At 32.6% G+C, this 24514-nt stretch overlaps 1 protein-coding gene across 1 annotated transcript; it reads right to left on the minus strand.

The window, feature by feature from the left end:
• Positions 1-82: 82 nt before the first annotated feature.
• LOC132723292 (enhancer of mRNA-decapping protein 4-like) lies at positions 83-23818 on the minus strand. Its single transcript, XM_060707966.1, is given in 32 exon segments — positions 83-1121; positions 1864-2027; positions 2665-2881; positions 4393-4579; positions 5095-5260; positions 5889-6013; positions 6545-6686; positions 7593-7739; positions 8182-8286; positions 9049-9127; positions 9480-9545; positions 10196-10396; positions 11666-11748; positions 12612-12794; positions 13298-13664; positions 13834-14176; positions 14737-14777; positions 14779-14914; positions 15263-15332; positions 15334-15376; positions 15585-15640; positions 15800-15848; positions 16355-16438; positions 16891-17000; positions 17662-17745; positions 18369-18561; positions 18926-19115; positions 19992-20097; positions 20474-20594; positions 20788-20904; positions 21179-21224; positions 23552-23818. Coding segments are annotated over 32 exon segments (4296 nt in total). The 5' UTR covers positions 23646-23818; the 3' UTR covers positions 83-940.
• Between the last annotated feature and the right edge of the window lie 696 nt (positions 23819-24514).

The following is a 24514-nucleotide window of genomic DNA, read 5'->3' on the forward strand; positions in this document are numbered from 1 at the left end:
ACAACAATCAAGGTAAATAAGGTAAGTTGAATATATATATGATTATCAAAGTTTTCTTTGATAAAATGATCAACGACAGTTTTAATGAGTTTTTAATACTTTAATTTAGCCATCTGCTAATTTTCTATTCTCAGTTAAAACAAAAATATATACAAAACTACATTGTAACAAAATATGAAATAACTTTGGTACTGTGTACAAAACCTACATAACTCTTAACTGCTCAACTAAAATGAACCTACAACTAAATGAGGCATTTAATCAAAAATATCTCCAAAAAAAATAATCTTAAGACAAAACTAAAAACTAAGCACAAGTTTCACTTTATTACCTTTTAAGTTAGTACTGTTGATATGTAACACAGATCTAACAACAAACTGACATTATTTGAAAATCTTTGTAAAAAGAAAACAACAAAACAAGGTCAACTCTTAAGAAAAAAAATCTTACTAACAGCATAATGTTGCCAAATCATTTATTAAGTCAAATAATAAACATAATAGTATCAACTAACAGGGTACAGTTTTACTCTCCTGTGAATTATATCAGTACATATTATTTATTTGTTAACATTAATAAGAATACAAACTTCTAACAGAATATGCTAATACAAGTCTTGAACTATTTTGAACTTGCAACTGATAAAGGTGATTAAACAATAACATGGATTCTACAAAATGAATGCTGAACTGATTATTCTGTTCTTAAATTAACAGACACATCATGTTACATTTGAAGATTGAATGTTTTTTTAAAAACCTTTTATAGTTCACCAAGTCCTTTCAATTATTAACTACTCCAGTCTTTTGAACTTCAGATCCTTGAACCATCACACTTCATTTTCCAATTTTCTCATATTTTACCATTTTCACACTTTAAATCATCAATTTTTACTTTTACACCATTTATGAATGATAGTAATGAAGAAGAAAGCACCAATTTATTTGATCAAGGACTCTGAGGCCATGAGTAACATTTTCAGTGATCTTGTCACCTTGTCATTAGGGTGAGCTGGGATATATATTCTTAGTTTTTGGTTTAGGGCATACAACACTCCTTTCATATGTTCCTGTGTGACAGAATCATGGGGGTCAAGGTTCATCACAGCTTCTTCCAAGTATCTGAAAAATTATAGAGAAAATTCTTGTTAAATAAACCTACAACAATTTGTTTACATATAAATGAGCATAATCATTTGGAAAAAAAAATCATAAAGCAGCATGCTCTTTTTTCTCAGTACTCAACAATGAATTGAAAATCTTGCTTTCAATAACCAGTAAGGGAGGTAATTAAACAAGTGAGGGAGATAATTCGATAATTCAAAACATATATCATAGTAACCTCCCTTGGCAACAAACTGGAGGAATCACAATACATATGCATTTAAAGACAAGGCAATAGTTCTGAATGTTTTTAGTTTATTAAGTGAAACAAAAAAAAGTTATTTGATGCTGATTTGTGAGAAAAAGTGGCATGTTCCAAAATATTCTTTTACCAACCTTTTAAAAAAGATTTCTAAGGTCTTTAAGTAATTTGAATAGCTAAAATCTTTTAACTTAATCACTCTATGAATTTTATCACTTTCTACATTTTCATAAAATATAAGAGGCATTCTTCTTTAATATTCAAGACAAAATATTATGAGATAACTAACTAAGTTAGCCTTGGTGTCAAAGAGTGAGAAAAGTCAAATTAAAACTTGAACCAGAGACCTTTGGAAAACCAGTTCTGGAGCTCTACAGATTGAGTTACGGCCCCTTTACGCATTTTTTCTCAATTTGAAACCGTGAGAAATTAAACTGACTCACAGCTATACTATGATGGTTTCTCATTGGACACAAACTATGACAGGGTGAGACTTACTTGTATTTAAGATCTGTATGATTCTCTAGATCAGCTGACAGCTGCTGTATGAGTGATAGGAGGACAGGCTGATGTAACGGACATGGTTGCTGGTTGAAAACTTGTGATGGATTTACTGTCTCACATAGACTCATCACAAGTTCAAGGTTAGCCGCTGACAATGCCTGAAATTAACATCATAAATATTGTATACTTGATTCAAATCATTAATCATTTGCTCATTCTCTTGTTTTACCTCTTATGCTAGTATTCACCTATTTTGATCAAGAAATATATATCTTGTTAAATCATAAAATAAACCAATAAATTTCCACATATAGGCACTCTCAAGTTATCTCATTTCAATTGAACAAAGATAAAAGCCTTTTCTAATACTTAAGGACATTTTTCCTTGATAAGTAGTCTTTCTTCTAGTAAAATAAGAAGTCTTTATTAAAATTCTATATAAATCTTTACTTTATACTTGTACATGTATCTGCATATTCATGAAGTTTTTATGGTTTATGTTGAAATGCAAGACTCAGTAAGTACATTGTACAAAATATAAGGGGAAATGTCAGACGAAGTAAAGAACAGCAAAACTACAAAATGTTTTAGCCAACATAAATGCTTGTGATATCCAGGGCTTCCATTAAGTTTCAAAGACTACAAATCTCTGATATTGGAAGTCACATTATATAGGTAAAGAAGGAAAAGCAATAAATTTTGGAAGTCACAAGCCAAAATCATGGAGTAAATAACTCCCAAACTTCCATTAACGGAAGCCTTGGATATTAATAGCATAAACTTTGCTCCACTTACCTGCTGAAATGCTGCATTTAGCTGCCCTTGTCGTAACAGATTCAGTATGTGTGTTTTCTCTACCTGAGGGTCAGGGGTCGCTCTCATTGGTGTCACTGCCCCTGACCTCATAGCATTAAGAACACTATCACTGATGGAGCTTCCCTGCTCCCTCATAGCAACCGCTACCTCTTCCCTCACAGCTTCCCTCACATACTGGGACATATCATCTTGTAACCTGTTAGATAAGTACAACACATTTACCTTTTCTTGAATAAACAATTACAACAGCTTAACTACACAAATTAATACAGTCTTTCCGAAAGACCGTCGGCCCTGACCGGTAAAAATTCAGAAGGTCCGGTAAAAATATATGTATTGACGGCCCGACGGTCCTGTAAAGAGTTAAGGTTTTTTATTAAAAACCTTACATTCAACATTTTGCAAAGGCCAATCATTTACCTAAATTCAAAACATATCAAAATATTGTCATTACACAATATAAGCTCGTGCAATGCTTGTCAACTGTTATGCATTCTCATAATGCAAACTTTTATGTAACTACGTAAGATAAAAATATCCGACAACTAGTACAATTAAAAGTCAATAAGCGGCCGCGTAAATTACATAAGCGGCCCAGATGTGAAAGGTCACCGGCTATTAGTTTGTTTACACAGATGAAAGTGTCAGTGTATTAATTGGAACAATTTACGTCTTTAATCCACAGACTTAGAGTAATGCTTAATTACACGTGTGCTCAACTGTTTAGCTATGAAGGATCGTCCAAGATGTTGACAAAAATTAAACTATACTGTGAAGGTACCAAAATCATTGAACAATTAATCTGTCAACTTCACTAAATTACCGATATACATGTATATAATTCTGTTTACATATGCCAGACTTTTGCTGAAATTTACCCTCTCATTTTGCTAGTATATAGTCTGTATGGAATTAAAGTTTAAATAGCAAAATCCATTGAATACATGTATAACAATATTTATGTTTACATTTTGATTGTGGTAAAAAAAGATAACTTCACTTTGTTGATAATATAGTTTTCTTTTTGTACACAAATTTTTTGACTGCTGACACTTATCAAGTGACTCAAAATGCTATACCAATCAGGTTTTTTTCGGTCCAGTAAAATCATGTTTGGTCTAGTAAAAATTATTAGTTTACAGGACCTACTGTCCAGTAAAACTCAGAAGTCTTTCGCATAGACTGTTAATAAAATGGCATTTTCATACTTTAAATTTAGAACCCTGCAGTACATATGATGCTAGAATGGAATGCAGGCCTGATACTTTATATGAAACTTATAAGTATTTTCACAATAAGAACTATACAAGTTAAATTCTAATTAGCCAAAAAAGCTTACGGTTATTTTAAATGTACATAAATGCCACTGTCACTTGCCATGGAAATTTCAGATAAGTTCATTTAACTTTCCATTATTGTATGAAACTTACAGAGACATATTCATAAAACTTATTCTGCTGTTTTATCCTATCTCTATCTGAAAATATGACTTATGATCACTGTAACAGATAGGACATCTTTTTCTTCATCTGTTTAGTTTTAAGTCACAACACTGCCAAAGACATGTGATGACTTTCTAGCTTTCCTACAAGTTTCCCCTCTGAGTTACATTCCAGGCACAAACAGGGACCAAAATGGAAAAATATACCACCAGCAAACTTGTTTTCCCCACATGGAAAAAAAGGTATTAAAATATAGAACATTTACCTTGATAGAGATTTATGGACTTCATTACTGAGTTGAGATTGTATTGTTGCTATCACATGAGATTTCATTTGTTCAGCTGAGGTTTGGAAGGAATCAGTAAGTTTTCGTAATTCTGCTACAACTGGATCACGTGCTTCTACATGTTTCTGTCGAATACTGTCGAGATGTGATTCCAGTTGTCTAGTATCTGTAAAGTAAGATCAGATACCAGGATACAGCTTGAATCTATTAAGGATTTATGTATTTGAAGTTTGAGGCAGAAACCTTTAAAACTAAAAAAGTTATAGCAAAAAATAACAACTGAGCGACTTAACGATAAACATAAGTTTCCCATTGACTTTTGCAGCATATTCTGCTGTCAATATTACTCTGCATGAGTACAAGGGTGAATTTTCAATTTCAAGGATACAGGCAATTCTAAGCATTACACAAACCGGGTACCAAACTTGTTACACATCTTCATAGTTAACTCACTTACAAATGATTTGGTCAAAATAGCAAGGTTTTATGTCAATTATCTTACAGTCAGTATCAGCCTTGTATGAGAACTTGATAGCATGCTTGTGTATAAATAATTTACAGTTGTAATTTCACACCACTAAAAAAAGATGGCAAGTCCGGAAGCTTATTATCACATTGTCATGGTGACTAGAACATTAAAATTTAACCCGACTAATAAAGACAAAACAAGCTCAAACTTACATTCTTTTGTACCCCTCTGGAAGGTATCTGTAACTTGCTGGTACATGTTTTGTGTAGTTCTCTCAAATGAAGGTATAACAATATTCTGGAATGCTTCTCGATATGCAGCCTGCATTGGTGCCTGTATGGCATTGCCTGCTGCCACACCCACAGCCTCTACTGTTTGCTAGAAAACAATGGAATATTGTAAATCTAAGATTAATGGTATAAATTGTACAAGTTTCCTGTAATTCCACAGAAGATCCATCAAAAAGACAAGTGTCATGACCCTATATTGTTCATTTGAACTGTAGCGCTCAAAAAAGACTTCACAATAGTTCCAAAATTAACAAGTAGAAGCAGGTTGTATATCTCCATACAACTGCTAAAGGCAGAAAATGCAATCTTATCCTTAGCAGTCTGTCAAGACTAATTTTTGTGAAAGAATTAAAATTAAACTCAAACTTCAGTCTTTAACAAGATTTTCAAAAAAATTCCTTCATAATGATCAGAAAATATCTGAAACACACACCCGCCTCAATCAAATTAATTCAACAATCTTAATACATTCAAAATAGTTCTGGTAAACTGTATGAACCAATTCATCATCTATAAATATGGAAACTGTTCATAAATATAATTACATGAATTTGAACTAAAAATGCAAACATGGCATTTCTTTTCATATAATCCTTCACCAAGAAGAACCTTTTTCTCAACAAGTTAAGCTAATCAACAGACATGCAAACCCATGTGGTCTTTATCCATGTTACCAATATACCCAGCCAAAATTCATTACAACAATAAACACATACCCGTGATCTGAATGTCTTGGCAATGTGGGAAGCATTTTCTCTGATGAGGGAATCAGCTGCTGTCAGTTTCTGTGTCATGTCTTGATGTATCTGGTCTTTTACAGGTTCCAATACTTTTGTTATACCTACATAATATAGTTAATACACAGGATAGATAAAACACACTAACAATCAATCATCTCTGATAAAATTTCACTTCAATGATGCAAAAAAATTCTTTTAACTTCAACACTTGGACATCTTCTTCAATAAAATTCTATTCTTTTCTACAGCAGACAAATACTTTCTTATCACACATTGTTTTAATAGCTCAATAACAGTACTTACTTGCATAAATTGTCCCCCCAAATTTTTAAGGATTTAGTGCATAACAATTGTAACATGCATGTGATAAAAGAGATGCCAGAATTTTACACTAAATCTACATTAGAATGAATGAAGGGAGGCAACTTGTTTTCAGAATGAAAAATACACATCGATAAAAAGAAAAAGGAAAACTGTTTCCACATCCAAATTGTATGTAGACCAAAATATTTAATCTATAAAGATGTATGAAAAATCTTTTTATAGAAATAGTTTTGATCAAATGTTAATAATAGAAAATATTATTTCTACAAAAATATAAATTCTAATATGCTTTTACTATAGCGACTTACTGGGAACAATAGTGCTACGAACTACTTTATCCATGTGACTGTTTACTGCCTGTGCGAGTGACGTAGCTACTGTATTCTGTAATCTCTCTTGCTTACGTTCATCACGAGCCTCTGCTTGTCTCAATATATCCTGTACTCTCTGATGTTAACATGCGTTAAGGTTATCATAATACAAAATATGTTGCCATAGTAAGTAACTTAGTCTGCCCCCTATTAATTTTACTAAGTATTTTACTTCATAATAGGAATTTTTCTTTCTTTTTAAATCTTTGTACCACTTTTGAAAGCGGGTTTAGTAGTATCTTAATTTCTATCATGTTTAATTTGTATATGGTACTTTAATGACTTTCAGTTGGAAAAAGGAACTGTCCAATGTTTTGATATTTACTTGCTAATTTTAGGAGACATTTGTATATGAAATTGCACCAGTAGTTTATGAGGAGTAGTGGGGACAAGCTTTTGTGTATCTGGCAACACACAGAAAAAAAACACCTTTTTATCAAAGGGCCATAACTCGGCCAAAAATCATTCAACAGGAAAACCCGTGCAATATGCGCAAGGACTTGAGCTACAGATCAATCCTGTAAAGTTTCATTGAAATTGCATTAGTGGTATAAGAGAAGTAGTCTGGACAAACTTTAAAAATTATTAAAGGGCCATAACTCTGACAAAAATCATTGAACCGGAAAATGCTGACAATATGCACAACTAGACTTGGTACTGATCATTCCTGTAAAGTTTGGATGAAATTGCACCAGTAGTTTATGAGGAGTAGTCCGGACAAGTATTGTGACGGACAGACAGACAGACAGACGGACAGTCAGACGACGGAGAAGTGATCCCTATATGTCGCCTCCGTAGAGGCGACACAAAAACTGACAGTATGTAAATTTATAACAAAGGAAGTTTATTGAAAAATTTAGTTGTCAAAGGGTCGATGGATATTTTCTCTCTGAAATCCTATATTTTAACAATAAACAGTTCTAACAGCAGGTCAATTTTAATTGTGTACAAATCTAGTCGTCTTATAAAGATTTGTTAAAAGGATATTTTCTTTCTGTGAGTGTTGGTTAAACAATCTTTCTACCCTTGATGTAACAATGTTCTCTAGTTTACCAAGATGTTCCTCTATACTTGGCTGAGCACCTTCCGATACCTGATGTAACTGTTCCTGTTCTAGCTGCCGACGTCGTAACTAAAACAACAACACAATTATCATATAATTCATAATTGTTCCAAATTGACCTGATCCCTCAACAGAAAATACTCTATAGCAAGTTTTGATTGAAATAAAAAGTAATGGATCACAATAACAATAGAAGTTTATAATTTCACAAAGAAATACATGTTTCTTTTCCAAATAGGCAGGAAAAGGCCTGACTTTTTTTGAGGCAGTAACAATGGTAAACGTTTAGTTTATGGAAATTTGAAAAGAAACACTGGAAAATACACAGAACTACCTCTGTACAACAACTACCTCTGTGCAGCAACTACCTCTGTACAACAACAGTTTCAAATTTTCCAAGGTAAAATTTCAAAATAGATTTAACCTCTCTACAACAACACCTCTCAGCAACACCTCTCGTCTTCCAAAGGGGGGTTGCTCTGCAGAGGCTATACTGTAAATTTTGATTTACCTCAAGATAATTTTCTTGTTGAGCAGACATATTGTGTTTCAGAAATTCCAGTTGTTGTTGTTGATTCTGTATAGCTTGAAGTATGGCAGCCATACTGGAATGTAACTGTAACAAAAATAATAAATTTTGTTATCACTCTCTAAACAATAAGATAATTATTGTGTAAATATCATAACACTACAGTAATTACTTAAGTTGAAATGAAATAAAATTCATAAATTCTTTTAGACACTAAAAATGTAGGCATATCATTTTCAAGCTTTATTATGCAAGTAAGTACAGCCATGAATAAGGTTATGCGACATAATTTTTCAGATATTATCTTTTGGTAATAAGAACAGCATAACAACCATTTATTCATCTCGAACATACTGTAAAGTCTTTATTCAACACCAGAAACATTTGATTTGACCCTAGGTCAGTTTTTTTACAATTATCCCACTACATTGGTATAAATGACATATAATGATTCTGACCTACTCATTATCAATATGATAGGTTTCAACAGGAAAACACTAAAATTAAATAACCAACAAAACATAGACATGGTCTAATCAGCCTGCATTGATGTACAGGCTAACCTGGCTCTATATTGGTGACATCGGTAAATCAACACACAATCATTGCTCTACCCAGCTAGCTTACGGAACATCGGTGGTTCTACTCAGGTGCCCGTTCGAGCCTGAAATAATGCATGGAAGGGCACCTGAGGTCTTCCTCCACCAGTAAAGCTGGAACGTCGCGATATGACCTATACTGTGTCGATGTGACGTAAAACCCAAAACAAACAAACACACTCATTGCTAATACACTTAAAAGCACAAATTGACCAGTCTTCTATATGAAAAATAGAACATTCAAATGCACCTTCTGTATTTCTGCTGTGTCAAACACTTCTCTAATAGTCTCTCTGTGTATTTCTCTCACTTCAACTGGTCTATTGTCTCTATTGATACAAAAACAATTCATCTTAATAATTTCATAATCAGCTTTGAAAACTATGCACTATGAAGATCACAAAACAAAACTCTGGATATACATGCTAAGGTTAGAGACATCTCTCAATTAACATTGGCTGATAGCATACGGCTAGTTTTATAGTAGTGGTTTTTGTTAAAAATTGTTCAAATTAATGATTTTTGTTTTAAAATGCACAAATAGTGGCTTTTTATTGAAAAAAAGTCACATATAAGTAGCTTTTGTTTTAAAATGTATTAAAAGTTTTTGTTTGTAAATGCAGATTTTAGAACAACTTTTTATTAAAGAATAAATGTTCAATATTTAAAGTAAAGGTTTACCTTGGTGAAGAGGAATAGCCCGATCCTGCAACAGGAGCTGCCATTGGTTCCCTCTTGTTATCCATACTGTAACAAAATAGCAATATAACATGTATATGTATATCTAAGTTAATCTAATTTAAATCTTCAAAGTGAAGTTGTTTGCTAGTTCACCTACCGGTATGTAACAAAATCTGTATGAGGACAGCAGGCTTGACTATTCTCAGAGCTTGACAGTAAGAAATGAGGCATTACACTGAGTTATGTAACTCAGAGTTATGGGACCAGTGCCCACCCATCATGTTAGATAATCACAGAGAACAAGTGTGTGAAGTTTCAACTCATTGCCTTTATTTGTTTTGTAGATACACATACCAACTTGAATGCAAAAACTTAAGCAAAGTGTGATGGCGACACCAGGCTGAGCACAATAGCTCTGGCTACTCACCACCCTTTGGGAATATGCCCATGAGAAGCAATTCGGCAAGTCTTGTTGCCACTCAATGGGCAGATATTCTAGGGAGGAACATCAAAACTACAACACACAACAGATATTATCAATCCAAAATTTTTACAGCATAGTCAACATTCTATTGGGTCTTAGATAATTTTTTCATTTTTTAAAAAATATCTTTAAAAAAGTTGCCTTTTGTGTAGAATGTCTGTTTTGAGTGAATTAATGAATTCCTGAGATGTGAAAATATTCAAATATTTTATAGGTTAGAAAGTTCACTAACCTTTCCTCGGAGGGTTCTTGTTCCTCCTCTATCTCCTCTTCTATTTCCTCATCAGCATCGCCCTCTTTTTCTCCCTCCGACTCGCCCTCCACTACATTCTCCTCTTCTTCTTCAACCACTACATCATCATCATCGTCGTCATCATCTTCACCTTCTTCTTCCTCTTCATCAACATTCTCTGTGTCATCAACATCTCCAACCCTACAGATGTATTACAACATACAATTTTGAAAAAAATTCTGGTTTAAGGGTAATTTTATTAAATATAACTTTAAGCCATAATGCGACTATACAGTATTACTGATGGAAGACCTCATGTGCCCCTTTGTACATTAATTCACTACCAATTTTCTGTAAGTTAGTTTGATTGCTTCTTCACACAACAGAAACCCTGTCAGGATTCAAACCCAAATCAAGAACATTCTAAGTCAGCAATTTTTCTAAGTAGGCACCCTTTACCACTCAAACACAGAGGCCCAATACATAAACATCACTAGAGTGGATGGACCAATGCACGGCATAAAAATACTATATTTGATATGACAAATTCAAATCAACATCAACAAATCTCAATGTTATATGTCCATTTTCAAGACCGATGATATTGTTTTAAATAGCCATTGTGTAAACTTCACTAATCACATAATGAAGTACATAGTGGGAGCTATAGATAGTCCGGATAAACAAGTGCGGTTTGCGTTAAATTGTACCATAGCTTGGCGTACAGTACAACATGATACAGGTTTGTTTTTCGAATAAAATCTTCTTTTATCTTATGAAGAAAACATACTGAATAAATTGTAACATTTTCAGATATTCTAAAGAAATATTTTTTACGCCTAGCATTGGTATGCGTCGAGCATTGGTCCAACGACTCTATTATAAGAGAGCAAAGTATTAAATATTTGCACAATTTCAATTTATTACTGATATCACAAAGCAAACTGTTTTTCTTTCTGAAATAAGTACTTATGTCAAAAGGTGGTATTCTAATGCTTAAATGGAGATTTTTTGTTGTTTTTTTCAGCTGGAGAATAAAAATTCCTAATAAGTTTCTTCACATGTTATTTTGAAATAAATTTTCTAGAAATGAAAGAAAGACACACATAAACTCTAATTTTCTATAACAGAGGTTGTCAGGACAGTGTGCTCCAGTATTCTCAGTGCTTGATAGTAAAAGAAGAGCCTGTATTATGCAGATTTTTTTCTATGATCAAAAAGGGCCATAATTCTGTCAGATTGAGTAATGGGCCCTGGACCATGACCTCCTGTTTTGCTCTCAAATAGGTGTTTTTCAAGATACCAACTTGCATACGAAAACATAACTGAAGTGTGACGCCCCATGCCAAGTAAAATAGCTGTCCCTATTCTTCGTAATAAATTGTGAAATATGACCCGCATAGCAAATTACTTAATAATTTAATTCATACAACTTAAATACCCGAATAAAATCACAAATGAAAAACTTACTCATTGATTGAGCCTCCAACATCAGGTGGTTTAGGCCACATCCTCAAACTTGATTCTGTACTCTCACCTACTTGACCAGTATCCTGTAATGATACATAAACATATTAAAAAAAAACACCAAGAAATATTCTAGCTCTAGACTCTACATTGTTACCTGCACATTTTTAACATTAGAAATATGTTAGATTCCAAATTATTGAGACTCCACTGAGGTTTTCGACATACCGGTAACAAGATTGTTAATATTTTTTATGTTTATGTTCCATTTGAAATAGGTCTGGGCTTGTGTTTCAGATTTTAGAACAGTCCACATTTTCAGAATTATTTTTCTGATTGTAAAAAAAACAAAACAGTCCAAAACATAAAGAGTTTAAATGCTTCCAACTCAAAACAGGCTAAAAAGCGCACAAACATTTAATTTTTAATTTTCATCGGAGAACATCTATATTTCATAACTGTTTTGCATACCTTTCTGTTTTAAGTGCCCTAGTTGATCTATGTAAGAAATATTATTTTTCTATTTTCAGGTTTTGCACCTCAAAAGCCTTATAAAGCAGAACAAGTTTATTGCAAAAATTCACCAGGGTGAGACTATTTCTTTTTAACTTTTCAAAAGTTGAACATCTAAATCACTAGAAGAAGTCATTTTGTTTTAATTTAATCCCATGGAAATGTGACCAAAATAACACTTTTGCATCCCAATTGTTTTAACAAGTTTTAGATTTATATTGTAACTGGAGATTAAACAGACCACAACTGTACCTGAAGTTACTAATTATGGTTTTATTGGCAATATTTCTAACTCAAAAGTCAAGTACTAAAAGCACTACTTATAAGAGATCTTGGTTTTGTTTTTTTCTACTTCATCTTTTTTTAAAATAATCTATTTAACTTATTTAACTTTTTCTGACACATTTGTGAATCAATTGATCTGCTATTCACTGACCTCCCTTTCCTCAAATGGTTGTGTACCCTCGGTTGGCCCCTCAGAATACCCGTCCTGGTCCTCTCCCATGACCTCGGCCACTTCCTCATCCATCTCGTCATAGGAACTCTGTGACTTGCCATGTATTCTTCCTTCTGATACTTCATATGCCCCTGTACTTTGTGTACTGTCCAATGATACCATCTATAACATTAAATGATAGAGACATTACAAACACCCTCCACACTTACATGACCTATCATAATACTGAATGTGTTTAAAGATGTACTATGCTCATGGTTGAGGAAAATATTTAAATCAAAGAAATTTATTAAATCTATGAAATTCTTACTGAGTATGTCTAATTTGAATACAAGAATGAGCAAACTATGTATGGGAAGCTCCGTTCTCTATTATAGTCCAAGTAAAGTTTGTCTTTTCTGATAAAAAAAGTGCCAGCAAGTTTTTTTAATGACACTTCATATTGATATTGCGACCACCTGTAGTGTGTAGAATTTTAAACATAACATATCTACTTTGTGTGAAGTCTAAACATATTTATTTCATATTAACAAAGAGACTGTGTACGATAATCAATATTTTCTTATATCAAAATTGAGCAAATTATAACTTTAATGACAATATTTTGATGTATATAAAAGTTATCTATATAAAGATTGCAGCAAATCTATCAATTTATCACTAACCTGCAAGTCGCGCTTCTCGGTCGTCTGCTGCTGGAAGAAATCATCTACTTCCTGTGTCTCCTCAGGTGTTGGAGTAGCTTCCCTTACTTCTGGCTCTCTAGCAGTGGAGGTGGGAGTAGCAAGTTCATGCTCTTCACTGGAAGAAATAGGTGGGAGCGGGATAGAGGATGGTGTTGTTTCACTTTTGGATGTAGCTGGGGACTGGGCTCCATTTTTTGGCGTGGTTGGAGTCTGGGTAATGGTGCTACCAGAGCTGCTCCTTGGTGACAGGAAGTCATCATTCATAGCAGATACCTGGGTAAAACTGCTGGTGCTAGACATACTGCCTCGGACACCATCTAGCATACTGTCCTCTGGATATTGCTTTCTGTGACGGAAAATACAATATGACATTTAAGCAATAAAGTCAAACCATGAATACCAACATCAATTGTTTGAGAATAATTTTACATTCAAAACAGTCAAATGGAAATAGATAAGACTTACAATAATAAGAGTTAACCAACAATACTGTAATGGTCACAGTATCTATATACCTAGGACTAGAAGTAAAAGCATCTGGAGTTAGAAGCACAGGTTGTCCCAGGGCATGTTCTGTGACAGCTCCGGAGAAAGAATCACTCTTGTTATGTTCTCCACTACCTTCCATGTTCATGCTGATGTCAGAGAGCCCATCTACCATCCCACCTTCACTCTGTGATACTGAGCTGACAGATGGTGGTGGGGGCTGTGGGGCGGAGGACTCGGGTTTGAACCTGATGAGCAATTCCTGTAAGGCCTTTGGATGGACGGTGTAAAGTTTAATCTGTACAGAGATACTGGATGTGTTTTGTTCAACCTTCTTATCTTCATCATCAACATCTTCCTTTATGATCTCTCCTGAAAAATCAGAAGATATAATAAGTTGTTCTACCGTTTCACAAGGTCTATAAGCACCTTATATATTTGATACTTGTTTAATGAGATAAAAAGCTGAAGTCTTTTAAAGTGACTCCACTGTGATTTTTGGACATGAGACTGGATAATTTTTTTTTGAGATTTTGTACCATTTGATGTAGGACTAGATCAATTAATGCCAAATTTCAGATCATTTGCTCACTCTGTTTTTTTTCCCAGAAAAATCATTTTCACAATGCAAAATGACCTCAAAATGAAAAGCCTTTGAATGTTTTTAGTTCAAATCAGGCTAAGAATCATACAAAAATTGATTTTAGATTTGTACTTCTTATATATTTCATATATTTTTCTGTTTTAAGTGCCTCGGGAGGCAAGAACTGTTTTCAGACTTTTGGACTTCCTTTAACCATTAAACTGCATAATCTTCATTACCTTGTTCTGTTTGAAGTCAGAAATATTCAGTATAAGCTTAAGAAATTTCAACAACCAAATTAAAAGTATGAGATGCTGACAATACATATAATGTAGTTTATATGACATACCTGTAGTTATTTCATCTAGATGAGAGTCATCTCCCTTAGACTTTTTTAATCTCTTTGTAACCAGCATCTAATATAGCAAAGCTCAGGCAAGGCTGGGCTAAAGTAAACTCTGATACTGAGCTTACATGAGCAGTATTCTGTTCACTATCTTGATGAATTTGTAGCACATACAGGACCTGTGTACAATGACAAATATTAAATATGAAAGGACTTCAAAGGGCTATTTTGGTAGGCAAAAAAAAAAATGACTGATAAAATAAGAACATGAAATGTACCAATGATTGTGAAGGAACTAGATACTTATGATAACTCTTTTTTTTCTAATTTGAACATGTTTCTTTAAATGAGAAAATAAACAAGTTCATTTCTGGAAAATGCTTGGTATTTAGCTAGGGTAAAATAAAAAAAACAATGAAGTAAATGGTGCAAAATCTCAATTCAAATTTTAATGATAAAGATTTATATAATTATAATGGGGGAAAATACCAAATAGCATTAACTATTGTAGTAATTAATATACATTACATTTCTTTTTTATCAGAAAGAACAAAGAATTTGGCCACTACCAGGTCTATGGAAGCTTTCATACATGGCCCACACTAAAAAATTAGACGGGCCCATCCTGGGACACAGAAACCTGCACAAATAACACATCAAAATTATAGTTATAAAATTACTTAAGATTGCACTTCATTTAGGGGAAAAGAGGAAGAAAGTATGGTAATTATTCAATCCAAAATTTATCACAAAGGGGCTTAAATTAAGAAAAGAAGATGTAACACAACTAAATAGGGAGAGAGATTTTTACATAGCTTTATGTGACATTTTTCAAATTATTTTTCAATGTTATTCGTTTGGGACACCAATAGTTCCAGTCACATGTAAATATCTTAAATTTTGAAACCTAATTTACAGATACCTATCTGCCAGTAAAAGTCGTCATTCAATTTATTCACTTCAACATTGCATTGACAAAGAAAAAAAAAATTTTTGGGCATGTTGAAAAAGGGGGTAATTAAAATGTTGAACCACACTAAAGGTTGTCTAAAATAGTTTAAATTACCTGATTGTTTGGAAGACCAGTACACGCTAAAAACTTCCAGTTTTTTAATCTCCTGGTTTGTATGCTGGAAAGTTAAAAAAAATTTTCCAAAAAATTGAGCAACTGAAAAATTAAAAATTCCACATTTACTCTTACTGACATGTAGATAAAAACCAGAAGTCAAAATATGATTTTGTTGTTAACATGGTAAATTAATGTACAATAGATGTGTAGTTAGCATATAAAAATAACAGCCGAGTTGTAACAAAGACTGCCCTATAACTGAACAATGGAACAAGTTCATGATTCTATACACTATTTTTAATGTTTTAATACTAAACATTGGCCTGAACAAGTGTTTCATTAAAGTTTTATCAGGCAGTTAAAAAATCAGAATTCTATGACGCCATACCATGAGTATCAAATTTACAGATAACTTCTCCAAATTAATCCTTTGAAATGCTGTAATGGCATTAACATGCTGCTTATATTACATGATTTCTCAGTTTATTTACTTATTTTTAACTTCTCTTCTCTTGTATAGAAGAAGCATGAAAAAGCATGCACAAAACTTACTCAGGGCTGCAGTTTTTATGATCATCTAAAAAGAACAAACAAGACATTGGCTTTCCATTGTGTGGTTTCCACTGGTGTAAACATCTGAAAAATAGGAAAGATTTTTTGATTAAAGATAAAAAATGAATTTCAATGTAGCCGGGTTTTGAGATAAAATTCTATTTAAAAGTTTATTTTTACCATTCTATTTTAGCTGATTGTGAAAAAAGGGTTTTTAGAGTTTAAAAAGGAACCACTTTGAGAAAATTTATCAGAACTAAATGTACTGGTTAAATTTTTAGAAAACAGGGTTTTTGAAAATAGCTGGGCTGAACTTTCTCTAGGTTCCCCTGTAGTCACTCTTCACCTCCCATCTTTATGCAATCTATGTTATGAATATTCCCTACAATACTGCATAAAGGCACAATTCAACTGTGTGGCTTTTTTCTTTTATTCACATGTAATTGAATAGAATCAATATTTCCTAGAAACTTCCCTTCAAAGTGCTTGGTGTGTAAGTTATCTAACAAATGGTTGTTTTAGCACTATAATTTTACCTGGGAGAAGTTTGTTCATGCATGTACACCTGGAAGAACTTCACTTCACCATCAATACTGGCTGTAGCTAGAGCAGTGCCATCAGGAGAGAATGCTGCGTCCATGATGGGCTGTAACACACACACATAAATATATTACTTTACTAATAGAAATCAGCATTTTTTATGCATAAATATTTCAACAGATATTCAACTATTTGGTTTAAGGTCATATCATTATTGTAAAGGTATTGAGACAACTTTCCAGCTTGTAACAGTACTCTAATTGCATTATTCCAGTCACAAGTGGGCACCTGGGTAGAAGCTAAGAGCCAAAACATTTCTGTAAGCTAGCTGAATAGCTTTCTCACATGAATGACAAAACTTATAGTCCTGACAGAATTCAACCCATAGCTGCCAAAAGCAAATGCTTTAAAGTTGGAAACCATAATCACTTCATTGTAATTATCAGTGTGCAGTTGAATTTTTAAAAATTTAGCTGTAGAAGATCAATAATGAAATACATTCCAAGTTATTTTAGTAAAGTTATTTGAAAATCCAGTCACACCAGCAACATCCCTATAATTACATTCCATTTAATCAATAAACTGCAAGCCTATTATAATGCTCATGTTTGGGCCAAGGTCTAAAAAACTGAAATATAATGCAATGATTGCGAAATTACTTGCATTACCCTCACTTACTGCCAAAATCCATATAAATTAATACATGCTTCACCCTATTCAGTATATAGGAATATAAGAAAATATATATAATTTACAGACAAACATACCTTTACATGACTTTTGATCTTCTATTGCAATCCGGTTTCTACATCTCGGGTATACAGAGGTCCAGAACAGGATCAATAAGTGATGTAAACAATAGTAATATAATGTGATGTGAATGTTATTATTTGACATCCATTGAAAAATAAAATCTAATAAAATCTGTTTCGTAAAATTATGACTATATAAGGTTAAAACTGTGTTGAAAAGTGCTAAATGAAGTCCATGTTACTGAATATAATCAACTGTCTTGGGAAGAAATTTTACTTCCCTATTTCTTTTAAACGCGACTTTATTAAAAAATAAATCGATTATGTCCCATCGGATTGAACCGATGATCGATTGGGACAAATTTCATCTGGTTGCCATCACTACTTTTGATACTGTCATTTAATCATTTTATGGCTGGGCATAATTACAATCTTGATAAGTCATATAATTCTATACTGTTGTTCTATTTTCAGAATAGGAACAATGATCATCATGGAATTGTAAATGATCCAAAATTAAGTAGTATTTGTATGCAATCGTTTGTGTCAAATCTTTGTATTTAGGATACTGAAACAAACTTTGTAGCAAATAGCACTGTCACAGAAAAACCAAGATAAAACTATTCATCAGAAATACTGCCAATAGATTTTGTCTCAACTAAGTCTTCTAAACTGTTAAGATTTCTAGATCAATAAGGTCAATTTTTAGGACAGAACATTATAAAACAAACAACAAATGGTCATACCTTTTCATCATTTGTAAGAACAAGTACACGGCTGGCATTATCCTGGGTGCTGGAATCTGTGGCACTACTATCATCAGCATCGTCGGGTATATACGGACACCATATTACACGATGATACTCACTCACCAGAGTTGTCTCCGGACGTTGTATATGTAACAGCATCGAGGAACTATGTATTGTTAAGAATAATTCTCCTTTAAAATGAATAATCATCAACTTTTCTATTTCGTGATGAATAAAAAAACAAGAACAAAACAACAACAACAAAACAAATATATTTTCTAAATATAGTTCTAATATTTCAGGTTTTGTAACAAGGATATGTATGAAGCAGAAAACAATTCAGACATTCAAAGCCAGTTATAAATCACTCAAATGTCGTAAACCTGAGTATTCTGAATTAATTTTAACTGATATAGAGATTAATGTATTTATTATCAGAAATAAGGACCATGACAAGACTAAAATCTTTCAAACAACACAAATCTTACACTACCTGCAAAAACCAGATAACAATTTTAATGAAAGGATACGTTATTTTGCCATCATCTGTCACTTGTTTAAGCTCATAAACACAGAGATTTCCTATTTCATCTACCACGGCAAGCAGAATATCATCAGTGTGAGCGAACGCTAGATCTATTACACGCCCCACAAAATCTTTTAACAAATGACGCTCTGCTGTCCTTCTGTTTGTTATTCTTACCACACCTCCAGTCTTGCCTGATAATAAAATGATGAGAAGATTAATATCAGCAGATGGTAATATAATAAACATTACTCTCTATCAAATTTATAGCAAAGTCATGGTTTCAATACTATTGGCTGCTAAACTTTAATGAGTATACATGCAACTATATTGGTATTTTCACAAATAATTGGTATCACAACAGAAAACACTCTCAAGTGACAAAAAAATGTACAAAAAAATAAGTTTTACAAAAATTGTTGTTAAAGTAAAAGCTGTACCAAGATAATCAAAGCATTATCCTACATATTTTTAAAAGTATTCAGATTTCATAGGTCTTAATGAACTATCTTAAAGTAACAATGTATGGTTAAAATATCAATAGAAAGGAAATCAATAACATAAATCCTATGATATAAAATTAAATTTTACAAACAAATTACTACACTTCAATTGCATTACTACATTTCCAAGTGCTGAATATTTGGTCATATGCAATCATATTTTGGCTTTATTTTCAGTAAAGCCCATGGACATTTTCAATACTCCATGATTTAGTGCATACTCGGAACTCCTGTAGCATTGTCAGGGTTCTTTCAATCAAGAATGGTTCACATTTAAAAATTAATAATAAGTAAAAACAACCTACCAGTACATACTATAACTACGACAAAGAGACAATGAATATCAACCTTTAAAATACTTAATTTCTTAAATGGACATATCCAACTTCCTTTTTTGGTACAGTCAATTATCAATATAAAGTAATATCAAGATATCAAAATTTTAAGTTGGTCTGATAACAGTACAGAGCCTCGCCAGACTATACTGATGACCAAGGCTAAATCACGTTTAGTTTGAGCAGGGTTGTGTTTTAGAATTATTTATAATACATGTAATAAATGCAGTACCTTTCAAGACATAAGCCACAAATACATTTCCCCTGTGAACAGCTACAAGATTTCCTATATAAGCTCTGTTCTCCCAGTCATAATTCACTACAGGTGTTATCTTTACCTGTGAAAAATACAATATCTATGATAAATATAATCTCAATTTGATGTATCAGCAGTAAAGGCAAAGTCTGACAGAATGAATACCACTAGTAAAGATATGACAAAACTATTATGTTGGCTTCTAAAATGTTTTATTTTGACCTTCAAATTCGAAACAAGGCCAGTAAATTCCATAAAATGATAGAGAAAAAAGGTCCAACAATTCAATTACATCATCAATGTACATTCTAGCAATGCTATCAAGTAACAAAAGTGTTACAAAATGTTGACTTGATATCAAAGTTATATCTCTGGTTCCTGAAATTCAAATAAATCAATATGATAACCTGAATGTTGACTTAAAAAATTGAATATGCTGCAACATTTAAAGCTATTACCTTGTTAGATCCGGTCGAGCCAGACAATGACTGAGATTTTGCCACCTGTTTGCTAGATATTATATCCACCTCCTGACCATAAACACTGAAACTGTTGGCTGTATCTGTCCCTTGTAGTGTGCTAAAAATTATAAATACAAACAAGATTAATCACCCAATTTCACTAACTAGAATTTCCCATCTAGATCATAGACCACCATAGGACTGTCTTTATTAAAATGAAAGGGGTATATTTACATGCTACTAAAATTAACTTTCAAGGTTGTTTAATTAATATCTCTGAAAACAATCAGATGCAATGTATTGTAACATACATTAGTTGATGATGGGCTCCCTCATCATACATGGTCTTTATTAATTCTGTAAGAGTAGGGTCAGTGCCGTCTCCAGTTGTTTGTCCCATACTAGGTATTGAATGCAAGATCTCATTGCTGAAACAAGAAGAAACCTTTTTTTGTTATCTTTTGTATAAACAAGTCTGATCTTCAACAGATATCCAAGATAACATTTTTACAGATCTTAAGGCTTTTTCAAAACCCAAATATAACAAATATTTAGTTTTGTATGAACAATTTAATTTCGTAATACAATTTTTAAGTAAATTCTTCCATGAAAGGTAACTTTTATCTGCATTTTAAAGATTTTCAATCTGATTCTGACTTAATATACAGTTGAAACAAATTTTGAAATAATCTTCAAACTTACCTATCACCTATAGTCACTGATCTATCGATACTCATCATAGATGATGCTGTAGAAAAAGATAAAAATGATAAATTTCAATACTTTTAACTCATAAACTTTAAATTTATCCAAAATTCTGTGTACACAACTTTGAAAATAGAAATTGTAAACAAGTTTTAGCAAAAAACATTTTTTGTACATTCAGTATCTAACTCTTTTGTACATTTAGAATCCAACTGATTTTTTCAGGGATTTTTTTTTTTGGCTTATTTTATAGCCGTTATTGGGTCATATTCCCAATTGAAAATAGTATATTATTTCCCGATCCTCGGGAAAATATTCCCAGTTGAGAGTTACAAAATAAAAATATTGAATAAAGAATTCTAAAATCTTTGAAAATAAGGGCTTCAACACTATAATAGTGCTTAAATGTTTGAAGATGCCATCCTAGACAGTGATTGTTTGCATTCATTTAATCAATGCAAAATTTCAGTTATGCAATTTTTCCCAAACATCGCTGAAATTCCCAATGCCATGGGTATAGGTCATGTTCCAAAAATCCTGGAAAAAATCCCTATTTTTAAACTGTATTATTATTATTAAACATATAATTGCTATGGTATGACATTGGACAAGTTAAATTTAAGCAAATGTCTGGCATCTCTCATGAATTCTAAATACTAAATATTTGTATATTATAGTCTTGTATATATGCCATGAATTCTATAGTCCATAGGACACAGAAACCCCTATATTCAAGTTTAACCAGTCTACAGACAGACAACATGACATCAGGCCAATGCAGACAAGGGCAATCTTCATCATTATATGGTCCTCCCCTTCACTAGCTTGGCCTGAAGTCAAGACTGTCATTGACAGTCTCTATATGAACTACTTAAATAACCGAGGTATATTGAGAGAAAAATGCGAGTTGTTTCCCTTGTTCAGACCATTTTATGGTGTTTTATACAGTGAGATAAGCAACCGATTACATTTACTAGCAATTCTACTGCTAAGAATAGCCTGTCGTCTGCTTGTTCGGAAACTGTCAATCCGTGACCGTGTATTCCATGTTTGTTTCAAACCCTGTGACAGTTAATTTTGTTAAACAGGCTGGTGAAAATGCGTGATCGGGCTAAGACATAAATATATCATATTTCTATAAAAAATAATTAATATGTTTCTTTCTAACTTGTTTTGTTTATTAAGCATTGATATATCAGGGTTGTCATTAACATTTTTTGCAGAAGGTTTGTTTTGAAATTGAGGCGGTCATTTCTGTCTTTATCATGCATAACAAAGAGTGTTTTCTTAATTTTGAGGCGGCCCATAATGCATTTGAGACAGGCATTTTGGCCTCCTGCCGCCTCTTAATGACAACCCTGTATATGATACAAATCAAAATTGAAGTTATTTTGGTTATCTTTTATTTTCTTAGAATTATTTCTCTTTTTCCCATTTTCTAGAAACAAAATATTTGAAGTTCATAAAAATTAAATTGTAATGTAAAATTCTAAATAGAAATGTGTCCAACAACCTCATTTTGTTCTAGATTATTGCGTCAATACCTTTATTCTATATATTTGGATAAAATATTCTGTTTCTGGCATTAATATTTTGAAAATTCTTTGACACTGAACATTATACTTTTAAGTTTTCTCTGAAAACTGAAAGAAATGTATGCTGACAGGTGTTGGCGCAATGAATTAGAGTATAAAGAAGTTATTTAACCTATTTTGTTCTACACTTTGCATACGTAACATTCTTTTTAAGGACTTCAAAAATTATGTGTTATAAAAACATGAAAAAAGGGAAATAAATCTCACAAAAGTGACAGTAGACAAATATTTTTCTTTCTGTTTATGTCAAATATTATTCTCTTTAAACAAACAAAGTTTAAAAGAAATATCCTTATTTAATTTCTAGAAATATGATTTTTTTATGACATAAGCCCGATCGGGCATTTTCTCCAGCCTGTTAAAAGACGTTTTTTTTACTTTTGGTCATGAAGAGCTCAGAAGTAATGCATTTATACACAGACTTACGTTTTTAACCTTTCCCCAAGATTTTCCTTTATTAAAATTATTTTGCTATAAGCTTATGAGTATTTTCGGTATGACGTTGCTTTGCCATGAAGTAATAATATTTCAAGGCAACCTCATTTACAGGCTAATTTATTTGGTGCTTATCTAAACCCTTGTGTTCTTTTTTTATTTCCTTATCAACCTTTTATTTTCTGCAATATCATATCCGAAAATGACACATCCAATTTGTATCCACTTATGAATTCTAAATTATTTGACTTAATTTCTCACTAATGTTGTAATTTCAAATTCACTTCTCCTGTATTCTAACTTCGAAAGAAATAATCTATACAGTGGAAATGGCACAAACCTGTTGATTTCTGAAGATCTAGCAATTCTTTCAAGAGCCGACTTGTATCCCCGGTCGACTCCATCGAAGAAGTTGGTGATTTTGTCTCGTCCATGATATAATACGCTAAGACAATATGATACTTCCCTGGTTGACTTTATTCAAAGTTAAAATTTTGTTGAATTTTTTTAATACAAGTTAACACAAAGCTGTATTTATAGAAATTAATCGCCGTAAAATAAGACATTCGTTTAGTATGGCGGCATCCATTGAAAAGGACTGGTTCCAAGTTTTTTGTACGGACCTAAAGAATTGAATTTAGCACAACTTTTTTTGTAATTTTGCTTCGCAAAGTCATCATTTCAATTTTTTTTTGCAAGTAATGCTGGCGTAAGAGAAGGTGAAAATCTTTCATCCGTGTTGTTTTCATTATTTTTTAGAAATGATCTTGCATAGATTATGTCTGAAAAATATGCTGGTATAGCTGTATACACTTGCTGATGATGTGAAAAGTTTATTAAGTAATGAGGATTTACTCTACTGTAGAGGTGTTTTTTTAGACTCTTTCTGCTGATACTGTAATTTTATCAGAAAATGCAGATGAGCTTCAGACTGCATTAAATGCTATGCTAGAATATTGTAATGTGTGGAATTTAAAAGTGAACTCCGCAAAAGCAAAGTTTGTAATACTTTCTAGGGACAGGAATCGTATGGCACCTCAATTTTCGGTGTACGGACATAATCCCCTTTGGACAAAATCCCCTTCATGTATTTTTGTATATCCGGACATAATCCCCTTCATGGGTGGACATAATCCCCTTCATATGTGAAATTTTGAAGAGGACAAAATCCCCTTCATAAAATTGCTACCTAGGACAAAATCCCCCTCGGAGGAATTTTCGGTTTATAAAGTGGGTATGGGAATGACATACTGCACTATGATGTGTAGTAAATATCTTAATGTATAAAAAAGTAGAAAATATT

The sequence above is a fragment of the Ruditapes philippinarum genome, unplaced genomic scaffold (genome assembly GCF_026571515.1).
Source record: "Ruditapes philippinarum isolate M1 unplaced genomic scaffold, ASM2657151v2 ctg2128_1_1_1_1, whole genome shotgun sequence".
Lineage (NCBI taxonomy): Eukaryota > Metazoa > Mollusca > Bivalvia > Venerida > Veneridae > Ruditapes > Ruditapes philippinarum.